The sequence below is a fragment of the Zootoca vivipara genome, chromosome 15 (genome assembly GCF_965207765.1).
Source record: "Zootoca vivipara chromosome 15, rZooViv2.hap1.1, whole genome shotgun sequence".
Taxonomy (NCBI): domain Eukaryota; kingdom Metazoa; phylum Chordata; class Lepidosauria; order Squamata; family Lacertidae; genus Zootoca; species Zootoca vivipara.
In genome coordinates, this window is record NC_142598.1 from 22,681,600 (window position 1) to 22,696,745 (window position 15,146).

General features: G+C 40.4%; 1 protein-coding gene and 1 long non-coding RNA gene across 2 annotated transcripts; both read left to right on the top strand.

The window, feature by feature from the left end:
* Window positions 1–3,581, top strand: LOC148683414 (uncharacterized). Its single transcript, XR_015947310.1, has 3 exons — window positions 1–3,074; window positions 3,310–3,380; window positions 3,457–3,581. It is a non-coding gene; the product is annotated as an uncharacterized LOC148683414 (long non-coding RNA).
* Window positions 3,582–4,161: 580 nt separating this feature from the next.
* Window positions 4,162–9,265, top strand: LOC132591266 (uncharacterized). The gene is made up of 2 exons (XM_088658757.1): window positions 4,162–4,288; window positions 8,703–9,265. Exons 1-2 carry the CDS (start codon window positions 4,219–4,221, stop codon window positions 9,107–9,109), a joined length of 477 nt encoding a protein of 158 aa, XP_088514883.1. The 5' UTR covers window positions 4,162–4,218; the 3' UTR covers window positions 9,110–9,265.
* The last annotated feature ends 5,881 nt before the right edge of the window (window positions 9,266–15,146 follow it).

A 15,146-nucleotide genomic window follows, 5' to 3' on the forward strand; every position in this document is an offset into this window, starting at 1 on the left:
AGGGCAGGCAAAACTATTAACTGTACATAATGTGGATGTGATTGCAATAACTCTCTTATTACAGTCTACAGTTTCACTGAGAAATTCATCTGCTGCAACCATGTTTTTGGATTTCTAAAATTGTTTTATTTTTGCTAAGCTAGGAACAGCTATTTAGTTCATAGCTCACACAGCACAAAGCATTGACTCTATAATATTAAAACTTGAATCATCTCCAGTACAGTACTTCAGTTTTCAATGTGATACTTTTAAAATACAGATTTAAAAACTAGATCTAACCAATTGCTTGTTTTGCCTTTAACCTCTCACTTGTTGCAGTTGAAGGAAGGTAACTATCAAATACTCTGGACTTTTCAGAGGCGGCAACACACACAAATGCTGAACAAGTGATGTTTAAATGCTATATCATAATGATAGTAACAAGACAGATGTATGCATTCTGACTTAATGGCACCTAGGTGAACATCTCTTGCTTTGCTGGAAAGAAAATTTATATTGTGTTCTGTCCGCAGCTCTTTCTGCTAAGGTTCTTTTTGGTTGTGATACAACCATCACACCACCTTCAGCTCATTGGACGAAAGGTAGGATATAAATGTAATTACACATAAAGTACAAACTAAAGTTTCTAAGGGGCCTGTATTGAGCAATCCTGTTCATTCAATCTTTTTTTTTTCAGGAGAGAACTTGAAAAATCAATGTGGTCACCAGCTGTGCTTCCAATCAGAGGAACTTCTGCCATCAGGATGCCACTGCAGAGGAGGCCATATTCTGTGTTACCACAATTCGGTTTACCTGCTGGTAGGACAAACTAGTGATTATAGATCGCAGGCTAGGGAGGAAATCTCTATTGTGTTCAGTCTACAACTCATTGTGCTAAGATTCTTTCAGGTTGCAGTGACAGAGTTGTCAGAAGAGGCCCTATTCCGTGTCACCACAATGAGGCTCACCTGCAGGTAGAATACTTCTTTTCTTCCAGCCCTTCTTTCCTTTTGTTCCAGCTCTTCTTTCCTTCAAGCTACTCAGAGTATCCCTTGCTTGGCTAGGGAGGAAATCCTTATTGTATTCCGTCTACAACTCATTGTGCTAAGACTGTTTCAGGTTGCGGTGACATTGTCAGAAGAGGCCCTATTCTGCGTCACCACAATGAGGCTCAGCTGCAGGTAGGAAAACACTTTTCTGTAGGATTGGTGGAAGGTGATTGGAGACAAACTAGTGATTCTAGATCTCTCCATTCTGCCCCTCTAGATTAATGGCTCATCCAGCTTCAAATAAAATGGCAGTCAAAATGGTATTCCATGACTGAAGGACATTTAGGTGAGTATCCCTTGGTTGGCTAGGGAGGAAATCTCTATTATGTTCTGTCTGCAACTCATTGTGCTAAGAATCTTTCAGGTTGCGGTGACAAGAGTTGTCAGAAGAGGCCCTATTCTGCGTCACCACAATGAGGCTCAGCTGCAGGTAGGAGAACACTTCTTTCCTTCAGGCTTCGCAGAGTTCACTGCACCTGAAGTGAGAGTCACCTGCATTTGGACTGTGCTGCTTTAGGTAAGTTCACATTCCACCACTCAGTCATCTTTTTTCAAGACAATGTTTTTTGTATTGGTCTCTCCTTTTTCCCATTTTCTTTTCTGCTAGTCTCTTCACAGGTCTCTCCAAAGATCCTGCAACACTCAAATGAAGCCAGCTCTTCCAGCAGAGTCACAGAAGTAATGGTGGTAAGAAAAGCTGTTTTGTTTTTTTTATAAAAACTCATTTTCTGTAGAATTGGTGGAAGGTGACTGGGGACAAACAAGTGACTCTAGATTTCTCTGTTCTGCCCCTCTAGATTAATGGCTCACCCAGCTTCAAATAAAATGGCAGTCAAAATGGTATTCCATGACTGAAGGACATTTAGGTGAGTATCCCTTGGTTGGCTAGGGAGGAAATCTCTATTATGTTCTGTCTGCAACTCATTGTGCTAAGAATCTTTCAGGTTGCGGTGACAAGAGTTGTCAGAAGAGGCCCTATTCTGCGTCACCACAATGAGGCTCAGCTGCAGGTAGGAGAACACTTCTTTCCTTCAGGCTTCGCAGAGTTCACTGTACCTGAAGTGAGAGTCACCTGCATTTGGACTGTGCTGCTTTAGGTAAGTTCACATTCCACCACTCAGTTGTCTTTTTTTCAAGACAATGTTTTTTGTATTGGTCTCTCCTTTTTCCCATTTTCTTTTCTGCTGGTCTCTTCACAGGTCTCTCCAAAGATCCTGCAACACTCAAATGAAGCCAGCTCTTCCAGCAGAGTCACAGAAGTAATGGTGGTAAGGAGAGCTGTTTTGTTTTTTTTTAAAAAAAATCACTTTTCTGTAGGTTTGGTGGAAGGTGACTGGAGACAAACTAGTGATTCTAGATCTCTCCGTTCTGCCCCTCTAGATTAATGGCTCATCCAGCTTCAAATAAAATGGCAGTCAAAATGGTATTCCACGATTGAAGGACATTTAGGTGAGTATCCCTTGGTTAGCTAGGGAGGAAATCTCTATTGTGTTCTGTCTGCAACTCATTGTGCTAAGACTCTTTCAGGTTGCGGTGACTGAGTTGTTGGAAGAGGCCCTATTCCGTGTCACCACAATGAGGTTCACCTGCAGGTAGGAGAACACTTCTTTTTTTCCAGCTCCTCTTTCCTTCAGGCTTCCCGAGTATGCCTTGCTTGGGTAGGGAGGAAATCTCTATTGTGTTCCATCTGCAACTCATTGTGCTAAGAATCTTTCAGGTTGCGGTGACAGAGTTGTCAGAAGAGGCCCTATTCTGTGTCACCACAACGAGGCTCAGCTGCAGGTAGGAGAACACTTCTTTCCTCCAGGCTTCGCAGAGTTCACTGTACCTGAAGTGAGAGTCACCTGCATTTGGACTGTGCTGCTTTAGGTAAGTTCACATTCTACCACTCAGCGTTTTGCCCCAAGCCAATGTTTTTTTGTATTGGCCACTTCTTTTTCCTTTTTCCCATTTTCTTTTCTGCTGGTCTCTTCACAGGTCTCTCTAAAGAGCTCCCAACCCTCATATGAAGCCAGCTCTTCCTGGAGAGTCCCAGAAGTCATGGCGGTAAGAAAACCTGGGTTTTTAAATTATTATTTAAAACTCATTATCTGTAGGATTGGTGGAAGGTGGCTGGGGGCAAACTAGTGACTCTAGATAGCAGACCAACAAAGGGAACTGCAAGACACAAAGTTGCCCTCAAATGGACAAACAAAAGGATGAACAATCTTCCTTCTTTCCACACCAATCTTAATGGCAGAGGTTTAAGTCTGAATCTCATCTCTCTGTTGTACCCCTCTAGATCAATGGATCATCCAGCTTCAAACAAAAATTGGTGGTCAAAATGGTATTCCACAATTGAAGGACATTTGGGTGAGTATCCCTTTCTTGGCTAGGGAGAAAATCTATTGTGTTCCGTCTGCAACTCAATGTGTTAAGACTCTTTCAGGATGCAGTGACTGAGTTGTCAGAAGAGGCCCTATTCTGCGTCACCATAATGAGGCTCATTGTAGGTAGGAGAACACTTCTTCTTTTGTTGCAGCTCTTCTTTCCTTCAGGCTTTGCAGAGTTCACTGTACCTGAAATGAGAGTCACCTGCATTTGGACTGTGCTGCTTTAGGTAAGTTCACATTCCATCACTCTGTGGTCTTTCTTCAAGACAATATTTTTTTTATTTTTCCCATTTTCTTTTCTGCTTTTCTCTTCACAGGTCTCTCCAAAGATCTCTTCTTAACATCTTAAGGTTTTCTCGTCCCTGAAAGAACATTCACAGAATGTTCTCTAAGGTTTTGCTTTTCCCCTTGTTGCATTGCTCAAAAAAAAAAAAATCAAGAGACACTGGTGTTCGGCGCTCCTGGTTCCCAGGACGGGATTCAAATCCCTGCGGTGTCCCTGCTTACTTCCAGTGCAACTGCTATCTCTCTCTATTCCTCTCTATCTCTGTCTCTCTATCCCTCTCTATCCCACACTGCCCAAATAACGATTGGCTCCCTTTTTCTTAAGCCAAAGTATGGGAGGGTGGCTTCAGTGACTGAGCTTGATTCTTAACTCCACCATTGCACCAAAGGACCATTTCAAGCACTACCTTCCCGGCAATGTGCTGTTGCTGGGAAGATGCTCACTTCATGTATCACTGGTTGTAAGTCTAGGCTGGATCAGGTGGCTGCTTCCCCTCCTAGCGTTCCCAGTCATTGGTGTGATAAGTCTCTCTATGGATCTGGTCTGTCTGCATTCTGGACTCTACTGGAGGAGCAATTCTTCCTGCAAAAGTAACAGACAAGGTGACCTTATTTGGGGGGGGGATGCTGTGGAGCTTGCTATGTAGGGTGGTGTTTTTTGTTTTTTCGTTTTTTAACAATTCATGATCAATAGCTTACCAATCTTCTGTCAGTAAATGGCGAATCATGAAGCAAGGAGAATTGGGAGGAGACCTGGGCAATGTGTGATGCAGGTGCAGATGCAACTTTGATTACAGGTGTTCTGGCAACTTTGAAAGTTCAGTGTCTATGTTCGCTTGCTTTCAAACTGGCAGGTACAACCAAACTATTGTGCAAGGAGGCCTCTGTTTGATGTGCTTTCTCATAACTGTGGGTCTGTTTTTGGAGGTCACATGGCAGGCCTGTAAGTCAAAGAGATATTTTTGAAATAAAAAGTGTCAACAGAAATATTTCCAGTGTAACCCTACCTATGCATTTCTACTCAGGAGTAAACCCACCTGGGTTCAAGGGACTTATTCCCAGCTAAGTGTGTGTAGGACTGTAGTCGTTATGATGCACCAGACTTTTGGAGAAGTGGGTTGTTGCGCAAGACCTACTGATCAACTACAATTGTGCTGCTTGAATTTGCCAATAGGTGTTTGTTGCTATTTTTGGGTGGGATTCTATCTGGAAGCACCCTAAAAATCTATCAAATTCTACAGTAGGTTTAATAGTCACTCCTTCTCTGCAGCAAACTTTGGGAACTGTAGCTCCAGTGAAAGGAGTAGGAGTCCCCTAACAACTCTCAGCTCTCTTGGCAAGCTACAGTTCCCACAATTCTTTTGGGGGAAGCCCTCACTGTTTAATAATAATACTAATTGTATTATTTATACCACACATATCTGGTATCATTGTGCTGTCCTCACTACCGTGCCTGGTGACCTAGGTAGTTCAACATAGAGCTAAACCTTCTTGTCTTTGACGGAAAAAAGACTGTTTTTTAAAACTTTTAATCCTATACTTTATTAACAGTCAAGAACGAGGTAAAACAAATCGAATAAGACAAATAATAAGTGTGAAGACAAGTATTAAATGGTAAAACGATACAATCTTGCAGGTGGAGAACATGTAACAGCACTCCCTCTGGTACCCTCACACCTACTGAACTCCTCCTCTCTAACCTCAGCCACCAACTGTCCCAACTGTCAGCAACTGTCGTTCTTGCAATATTCTTTTTGGCCAGTAGGTGGAGCCGCGCTACCCAGTACAATAACAGCCCATACAAACTAAATACATTTATGAACTAAATACATTTAAATACATTTAAATATACTTCGATCATAAATACATTTATGATTGAAGTATATTTAGAAGGTTGCAAACTCGGTAAAATATCAGAAGAATAGGTCAGTATGTTAAACGCCCAAATAACAGCGGCTGAAGTGCAGGCAGGAATCAGTAGAATGAAAATAGGAAAGGCTCCTGGCCCAGATGGGTTCACAGCAAAATATTACAAAGAATTGAAAGATGAAATAACACCAATATTGACACTAATGATGAATGAGATTCTGGACGGAGGACAGATACCTAGATCCTGGGAGGAAGCACATATAACCTTAATACCAAAGGAAAATTCAGACTTACTAGATGTAAAGAGTTACAGACCTATTTCACTGCTAAATCTAGACTATAAGCTATTTGCGGATATTGTCGGGAACAGACTGAAAAAGGTTTTGTCAGAAATAATACACAAGGAACAATCAGGTTTCCTACCAGGTCGTCACATGAAAAATAATGTAAGGAACATAATTGATAATATCAAATATTTGGAGGTGAAATTTGATAAAAAAAGCGGCTCTGGTATTTGTCGACGCCGAAAAGGCGTTCGACAATGTATCTTGGAAATTTATGAAGAAATTAATGGAGAGAAGAGGAATGGGAAGTAAATTTAGAGGGGCTGTCGAAGCGATTTATTCGAAACAAAGGGCCAAATTAATTATAAATAATACATTATCGGAGGAGTTAGATATATCAAAAGGTACGAGGCAAGGGTGCCCCTTATCACCCTTGTTATTCATATTAGTATTAGAGGTCCTGATGGACAAGATAAGAGAAAATAAAGATATAAAGGGGATAAGGGTCGGAAATAAAGAGTATAAACAACGGGCCTTTGCCGACGACCTTGTGATAACGATAGAAGAGCCCAGATCTAGTATGGAAGAGTTGTTAAGAGAATTGGGAAAATTTGGAAATTTAGCCGGCTTTAAGTTAAATAAGAAAAAGACAAAAATGATTACAAAGAATCTGACGAAGAATGAAAGGATTGAATTGCAAGAAAAATTTGGTATCGATTCGGTCAAAAAGATAAAATATCTGGGAATCTGGTTGTCCAACAAAAATATTAATCTGTTCAACGACAATTACAACAAGACATGGAATGAAATTAAAAAGGACTTGGTAATCTGGAAGAATTTACAGCTGTCGTTATGGGGCAGGATTGCCACTGTGAAAATGAACATTCTGCCAAGGTTCCTGTTTTTATTTCAGATGGTACCAGTCATAAAAGGTACCGGGCAATTTTCAGAGTGGAGAAAGGAGATTTCAAAATATATATGGCAGGGGAAACCGCCTAGAATAAGGCATAAACTTCTAATTGACAAAAAAAGAAAGAGGCGGTTTCGCACTACCAGATCTCCAAATGTATTATGAGGCATCCTGTATTACATGGCTGAAGGAATGGGTCACACTTAAAGATACCAACCTCCTGGACCTTGAGGGGTTTAACAATGTGTTCGGTTGGCACAGTTACCTCTGGTATGAGAAAAAAATGGGACATAAAGGTTTTATAACCCATGTAATTAGGAAACCACTATATGAGGTTTGGGTTAGAAATAAACATCTCCTAGAAAGGAAAACTCCAAGGTGGCTGTCGCCAACAGAGGTCCTAAGTATAAAAAAGACAAATATGGAGGCAAATTGGCTACGGTATGATGACATCCTTATAGACTCGAAAGAAGGCTGGAAAATTAAGCCATACGAACAACTAAAAGAAAAAGGAATAGGATGGTTGCAGTATCATCAAATTAATGCCCTGTTTATGAAAGATAGGAAGAACCACGGATTTGAAAACCAGAAATCTAAATTCCAATTAGAATTAGTGGAAGGTAACGAGAAATTATTGTCCAAAATGTACGATCTTCTACTTGAGTGGCACACGAAAGACGAGGCGACAAAAGAATGTATGATTAAGTGGGCAGTGGACTTAGGCCATAATATAAATATAGATCAATGGCAAAAGTTGTGGAACCACCAGATTAAGTTCACTGCCTGTGTAATATTGAAGGAAAACATCATGAAAATGATGTATAGGTGGCATCTCACGCCCGTCAAATTGGCTAAAATATATAAAACAAATAATAAGAAATGCTGGAAATGTAATATAAAAGATGGGGATTTCTACCATCTTTGGTGGACGTGCAACAAAGTAAAGATTTATTGGGAATTAATCTACAATGAATTAAAAAGACTATTGTGTTATACTTTCCCAAAGAAACCTGAATAAATGCTGTTGGGTATACTGGGGAGGGAGATTAAGAAGGAAGATCAAAACCTCTTCATGTACGCCACCACGGCAGCGAGAGTTGTCTTAGCTCAAAGGTGGAAGACAGCAGAGGTTCCAAATGTAGATGAATGGAGAGAGAAATTGACAGAATATTTAGAGTTGGCAAAAATGACAGGAAGACTAAGAGACCAAAAAGAACAAAGGTACCGAAAAGAGTGGAATAAGTTTATGAAATATTTGAAGGATTATGTTAAATGATTAAAAACACTAGTAGAATTACATTTAAAATACAACAAAGAATCATAAAGCTATTGTCCACAAAAATATAAGTGAAATTATATGTTAAATACAGGTGAGAACAAATGGAAGGAATATATATATATATATATATATATATATACAAAGGGAAATCCTAAGCAAAACAAGGACAGGCAAGAAAGAGTATGGCACCAAAAACGGTGGAATTAGAAATAAAACCAAGAAAGAAAACATGAGGAAGTCCAGTTCGAAAGAACAAGTGGAGAAGATGAACGCTATAAGAGAAGTAAAGATAAATACGACACAACTAAAGTTTGATTGTATAAATGTAAGTTTATTTGAGAGGTGCACAGACTGGTATGTTTGCTTTTATTTCTGTATATGTATTAACTTTATTGCTGTATGTACCTAACTCAGAAACGTTTAAATAAAAAATGATATGGGGGAAAAAAAAGAACTTTGCCCGTGCCAAAGGCACGACAATCATAGTGTTTTAAATGCATGGTGCAGAGGAGGCCTGTGATTGTGGGGGCCAGAATGCACTTGATGATCCCATTGCTTGACTATGGTAGATATTATGCCTTGTTGAGAGCACAGATAATCCTCCTTTGTGGGAAGTATGGAGGTATTATAATGATTTGAGTTTTTAACTACTTCCCCTCTCTTTTACCAGCACAGACAATGAGGCCTATGAGGCACCGGCATATGAGGAGGTGGTGACTACTGGCTACGTATCGGGACCAACCATCTGGACCATCACATCCAGTCCAGGGACAATGCCAGTGGAGCCCCCTCCGTACAGTGTGGTCATTGAGCCTCCTGCCCACGGAGAGACTGTGGTCGAGGCGTTCAGTGTCTCGGTGGCACCAGGCCCACGGCGTGCCTCGGAGGCAGATCTGCAGTCCAGGTTCCGCCTCAGGTTGCTCAGGCCGCCGAAACTGCAGCGATTTGTCTCGGATACCCATGAACTCAAAGGTGCTGAAGAGCGGGCAGAACGCCCGGAGCCCCTCACCCCCCCTCCTGCCTATGAGAACGCGACGGTGGAGGAGATCTTTGAAGAAGAATTTGAGCCCTCCAGGCTATGAGAACGGGGCACCGTGGACACTTTTTCGTCAGACTTTTTTCAGTGGCTGTCCTGTTGCAATCCATACGGTATGAGAAACATGGCCTGTGTGCAGGATGTTAGCTGCTGTACCTGCTTTTTAAGAACTCTCCTGAGAAATGTGCACATACAGGTCTGAATTTCTCATGAAAAATACAAATATACAGTATATAAAAAAACGAACTTGTGTTTTCTGACCTTTCCAGAATGTTCTTGGACTTACAGTGTAGGTTGCCTGGAAGCTGGCTTTGAAGAAAGCTGAACTTGTTGGTGTAATGATTGCTGCTCCTTTAAAAATAAATAAATAAATAACCACACCTGAAACCAAATAAACTGAGATGGCAAATCTGGGATCAAAACTACAAACCACATCTTAATGATTTCCATAACCTGTTTAAAAGCTTTTGAATCTGAGAGTTAGGAAGCTGAGATTAATAAGGAATTCAGCTTCTGAAAATAGCACATACTCAATCCATATTTCTTTACTGTATTGCGGAACAAACTGCATATTATGGTGCAGAACAGTGATTTTGTAAACATGTAAAATCATAAACATTGATTGTTTACAACTGAATAATGTTGCTGAGACATGCAATTGCTTCCTGCCCTTTTAAGAAACCTACTAGCTGATTATCAAGGAATGCTGTAATGAAAGAATTTATTAAATAATTTGATCACAGAAAATCTGTCTGTAAATCTATTGCAGCCAGGATACAAACTGATGGAATATATCCGTTGACCAAGTCTTTTCCTCAACATTGCAAACAGTATAACTTTAATCAAAATAAAAATAAAATAATAAATTGTCTGCTAGCACCTTATAGACCAACTAAGTTTGTTCTTGCAGACTACTAGACATTTATTTATTTATTTTGACTGCGTCAGACCAACACGCCTACCTACCTGAGTCTAATATAATTTTAAGAAACTTGAAAACAGGGCAATCTGTTTAACAACTGTGTTTATTGTCCAACCTATCATGTATGCTACTGGGTGTCAAAAACAGATGACAAGCCAAGGGACAGGAGAGTATGGAAACCGGGAAATGGAATGGCCAATGGGTAAAGATGAGCGTGTTGCTGTATTTAGTCAACTGAAACTGGGTCCAGAATAGACGGACATAAGGCCGACCCAATCAGTCTTTTTTGCTGCTGCAACACACGGTTGATGCATATTAAGCTTGTGGTCAACTAAGACCCCTAGATCCTTTTCACATGTACTACTGGCAATTCAGGTGCCCCTATCTTATATTTGTGCAGCTGGTTCTTCCTGCCTAAACACAGAACCTTGCATTTGTCCCTATTGAAATTAATTTTCTTGGTTTCGGCCCAGTTCTCCAATCTGCAAAAGTCCCAAAGCAGTCACCTCACACCTTAAGGCAGCTCTCACTTGTTGCTGACTTTTATAATAATAATAATCATAATAACAATAATAATAAAATTTTATTTAGACCCCGCCCTCCCCAGTCAAAACCAGGCTCAGGGCGGCTAATACCAATAAAATTTCAATAAGACATAAGAGAGAAAAAATAATAATTAAAAAAAAAGCAACAGCAATTAATTAATTATATAAAAGGCACAGCACAGTTTTTGTCTGTCCTCTTTAGCTTTGTTCCTTCCCTGCAGTGTAGTATGAGGGCCTGGAAAAAGAGGCAAAAAAATCCCTTCAGAATCATAGCTCTGCAGAGTTGGAAGGAGACCACGGGAGTCACCTAATCCAAGCCCCTGCAATGCAGGAAGCTTTTGCCCAAAGCGGGGCTCGAACCCACGACTCTGAGATTAACAGTTTTTCATGTTCTGTCGACTGAGCTGCCCCACTTGTAAGAACTTCTTCTTTTGTAAGAAGTTCTGTCGACTTGTAAGCTGCCCCACGAAAGAACCAGCAACGAAGTGGGGGAAAACGCACCTGTCCAAACACCGAGGAGGCGGGTCTTATAGCGTCAGGCTTAAAAGAGTTTCTAAATGAGGTTTTTTCTCTCTCTCCAGACGTCCGGTTCCCAATTAACAGAACTTAGCGTCCTCCATAATGCGGGACAGGAGGGCTAGAAGCACCTTTAGCCAGCGTAGTGAATAAACAATGGAGTCCTTTCAAATCCTGTCGGTTAAATAACTGCCCATCGTGTCGCGAGGCTTTTAAATGCACAGCAGGTCGGTTGGGTGGGGGTGGGGTAGTCCTAGGAAAAGCCTTAGGCTCGCTTTCCCCTTACTCTCTGAAGTATCTGAAGAAGTGTGCATGCACACGAAAGCCCATACCAAAATAAAAACTTAGTTGGTCTTTAAGGTGCTACTGAAGGATTTTTTATATTTTACTTCGACCCAGACCAACACGGCTACCTACTTGTAACCCTTACTCTCCGTTTACATGTGTGAGTGGAGATTTGTCAGGTCCCTTCCAGCTCCACAATACTATGAATCCATCACCAGCATAATTTCAAAGCCTGAACTGAAAAGGAACTTCTCTTCATCTGCTCGTCCCTCACGAGCTTCTCCCCCTTTCCCCTCACGCAACGGTGCCCAGAGGCGAAAAGAAGACAGGGCTACGTATGGATATCGATAATCCTTCCGCAAAGTGAGCTTGGCTTCTGCCTTCCCCTTCTCAGAGTATGTGTCGATAGGCCGACACATATTATAAGAAAAGGACGGATCCTTCTTCATGGTGACCACTTTTAAGGCTGGAGCCTTGTGATTGGCTAAGCGTAATACTTGCCAGCAGATGGTGATCTAGCCAAATAAATTCAAGATCTTCCTCCTCCTACCCTTGACTTTGCGAGCCCTGACACTCTCATCCAGGCACCCCCAAACTGCGGCCCTCCAAATCTTTTGGCCTACAACTCCCATGATCCCTAGCTAACAGGACCCAGGGATCAGGGATGATGGGAATTGTAGTCCAAAACATCTGGAGGGTGGCATCCATAGCTCAGCATGATCATTTTTCAGTTTATTATGCCTACACAAGAGGAAGCCTTTTCCTTGCACACACAAAGCCAATTTGCTCTATCTGCCAGGTGCAGTTCCCACAGAATTTTAACATGACTTACAACAACACAAGAAGATCAATCTTCATTTTTTTTAATAATGTGTGTTATTTTTACTTAGTAAAATACGTGTACGACTTTTCCATACGCTGCTCAAGACTTTGATGGCCATGTGTATTTATTTATTTCTGTTATTTAAATATTTGTCAACCACACTTTCATGAAAAAATAACAAGGTGGTCTGTTCTCGTGCACCGTCTTGATCATTGCCTGCAAAAGAAATACACCGTGCACAAGGCGTTTAATGCAAATATATATTACACACATATAGGAATATGTTTGTTTGTTTTTTATTTATATAAAATATATAAAAATAGGGTTATATTGTAGCAACCCATAAAAGCAAAAAGCAAATGCACAGCAACCTGGAATAACTGTGACATTTCTAAGTGCTTAAATTACTTTGGGAAATATCCAAGGCATTGGTCTTTTCAGGAAGTATAACCTTCCTAGTTCGTTTTAGAATGGGACACTTGGGCTTTATTGGAAGAAAAATCTTATGATCTGAAGTGCAGCTGTGTGGAAGTAAGTCACTCAAATCAGAAGTTTTTCTCTTTTTTGTTTGTTTGACCCTACTCAACTACAGAGCTGCTCAAGGCAGCACACATATGTGGTGATATTATTCCATTTGACCTCACAAGAACTCAGTGGACTAGGTTAGGCTGAAAGCATCTAGGCAGACTGAAGCTACTCACTGAGATCATGGCTGAACACAGATCTCCTTCTTTTAGCCTGTTTAGAATTGAATGTGATTTTGTTTTGACTAAGATACTGCAGCTTAGTGGGGTCGTTGTGGATCTGATGTCTTTTTATAGAATGCTGGCTGTACGGTATGTGGGTTAAAACATGAACAAATGTACTAGAAACTTTCTTTTAAAAATAACAATTTCCCCCCATGCCTAGGAAAGGCAAGAACACATTCAGAAGGCTGTCCTGGAGGGCACAGAGAGAATGGAAGACCAGGTAAGAATGATGCAAGCGGCGAGACTCTGTGTACATTTCAATACTGACACTTCATATCCCATCAATTTCAAGTGGAAGGATTACAAGTGTTCTTGCTCATTTCCCATTCAACCACATCCATCTGTAGAAGCTGCTACTGCGGGTTCCTCTGGGTATCAGGCATGTTTTCCATAAGAGAATTATTTCCATGAAGATCAATCAATCAATATACTTTATTCAACTGATAGTCAGAAACAAAAAACAAAAAACAAAAACATTTCTCAATACAAAGATAAACATATAAAACTGAAGGCATCAGAGGGATACATAAATGGGGTATGACCGCGCTACTAAACCTCCTACAGATAACCCACATCAAGACATTCGATTATACGCTTCCGACACTTGAGTGCCAGGAAGAGGAATTTAGCCACTGAGAAGGTTATTTTCCCAGTGGGCTTGTTTAGCAAATATGCTGCCTGCCGTTCTCTTGGTCGGGAACTAAACTGAGATAAATACGGGTCTATAAGATATTGCCTTAAATCATTATAAAAGGGACAACTCAGTAGTATTTCCATGAAGATGGAATAGAAATGCTGGGCAAACTCCATGCCATTGTGGAGCGAGGTAGAGTGGTGTTTTATTCTCTTTGTACACAGGCCATCTAAACGAAGAGTGTTTTTTAAAAAAACTGGTGGCTTCTTCAGTTTACTGTACTATCAACCTCCTGTCATAACAGAAGATCTTACGGTACTACAACATTAGTTTATCAGGCAAAAGAACTGGCAGTGCATGTGTTTTGGGCTACAGCTGGCTGGGAAAGGATTTATTATACAGCAGGGTTGGGACACATCAAGCCCAGAGACCAAATGTGGTCCTGCAGGCATCTTTGTCTAGTCTTTGGGACTCTCTCCAACCACCACCCCTCTCCAACTCTCACCGGCTGTGCTTTACACCCGCCTAAAATGCTTTTGCCTGGCTGGAACATTTCCTTGAATTCTGATGGCACCTTTCCGTTGCCTGCATGGAGGATCGAAGGGTATGTGTGAATGTGTACAGAAATGAGCTTGAACAAAGGTAACATTTACTGCCACTGTTCCACCCACTTTTGCCTCTGGCCGCACCCACCACTGGGATATGGCCCCTATAAAGTTGCCCAGAAGGGAATGTGGCCCTCAAGCTGAAAAAGGTTCCCCATCCCTGCATTATTGCATCCATCAAAACTTACAGGTGAAACTCGGAAAATTAGAATATCGTCGAAAAGTGCATTTATTTCAGTAATACAACTTAAAAGGTGAAACCAATATATGATATAGATGCATGACATGCAAAGCAATATATGTCAAGCCTTTATTTGTTGTAATTGTAATTATTTGCTGTTAGGTGGGTCAATTATAAATGGAATGTAATTAATGAAATGTAATAGCGATGTATATTTTTGTATTATTGTAACTATTTGTTTTATTACTGTGGAATTTCCAAAAGAAAGCATTTGTCAAAAATAATAATAATAATAATAATAATAATAATAATAATAATAATAAGTTGCATTACTGAAATAAATGCACTTTTCCATGATATTCTAATTTTCCAAGTTTCACCTGTATTTACACTGTTGAATTCATCTTAATGCTGCCAGCATTTTCAGCTGTACACTATTATTTCCCATATATTCAATAAACGTTTTCTCATCTTCTCTAAAAGTATGTTCAGAATTCTTGTTCTCTTATTCTGTATGTTAAGTCTGCAAGCTGCGCATATTCTGTCAACTTAAGTTGCTATTCTTCTTTGGTTGGGACATCGCTTGTTTCCCAATTTTAGGCTAACAAAACATGGGCTGCAGTAGTGGCATACATAAATAACCTTTTTAAATTGGTTTTTAAACAAATGCAAACAATATTCCTGTGTCATTTGCACACCACAGAAAACAGCATAATGAATCTGCAGTAATGGCTACAACCTAGGGGTAATGCCAAGGCTGCAGGTGTGATCCCCCGGGGCAACTGAATATTATTATTATTATTATTATTATTATTATTATTAT

What these genes read in the sequence shown, in the direction of transcription:
- LOC132591266 (XM_088658757.1), top strand. Translation starts at nt 4,219, where the DNA reads ATGGATCTGGTCTGTCTGCATTCTGGACTCTACTGGAGGAGCAATTCT. An exon ending in CTGCAAAAGTAACAGACAAG is followed by an intron (nt 4,289 to 8,702) that starts GTGACCTTATTT and finishes TTACCAGCACAG; the next exon opens with ACAATGAGGCCTATGAGGCA.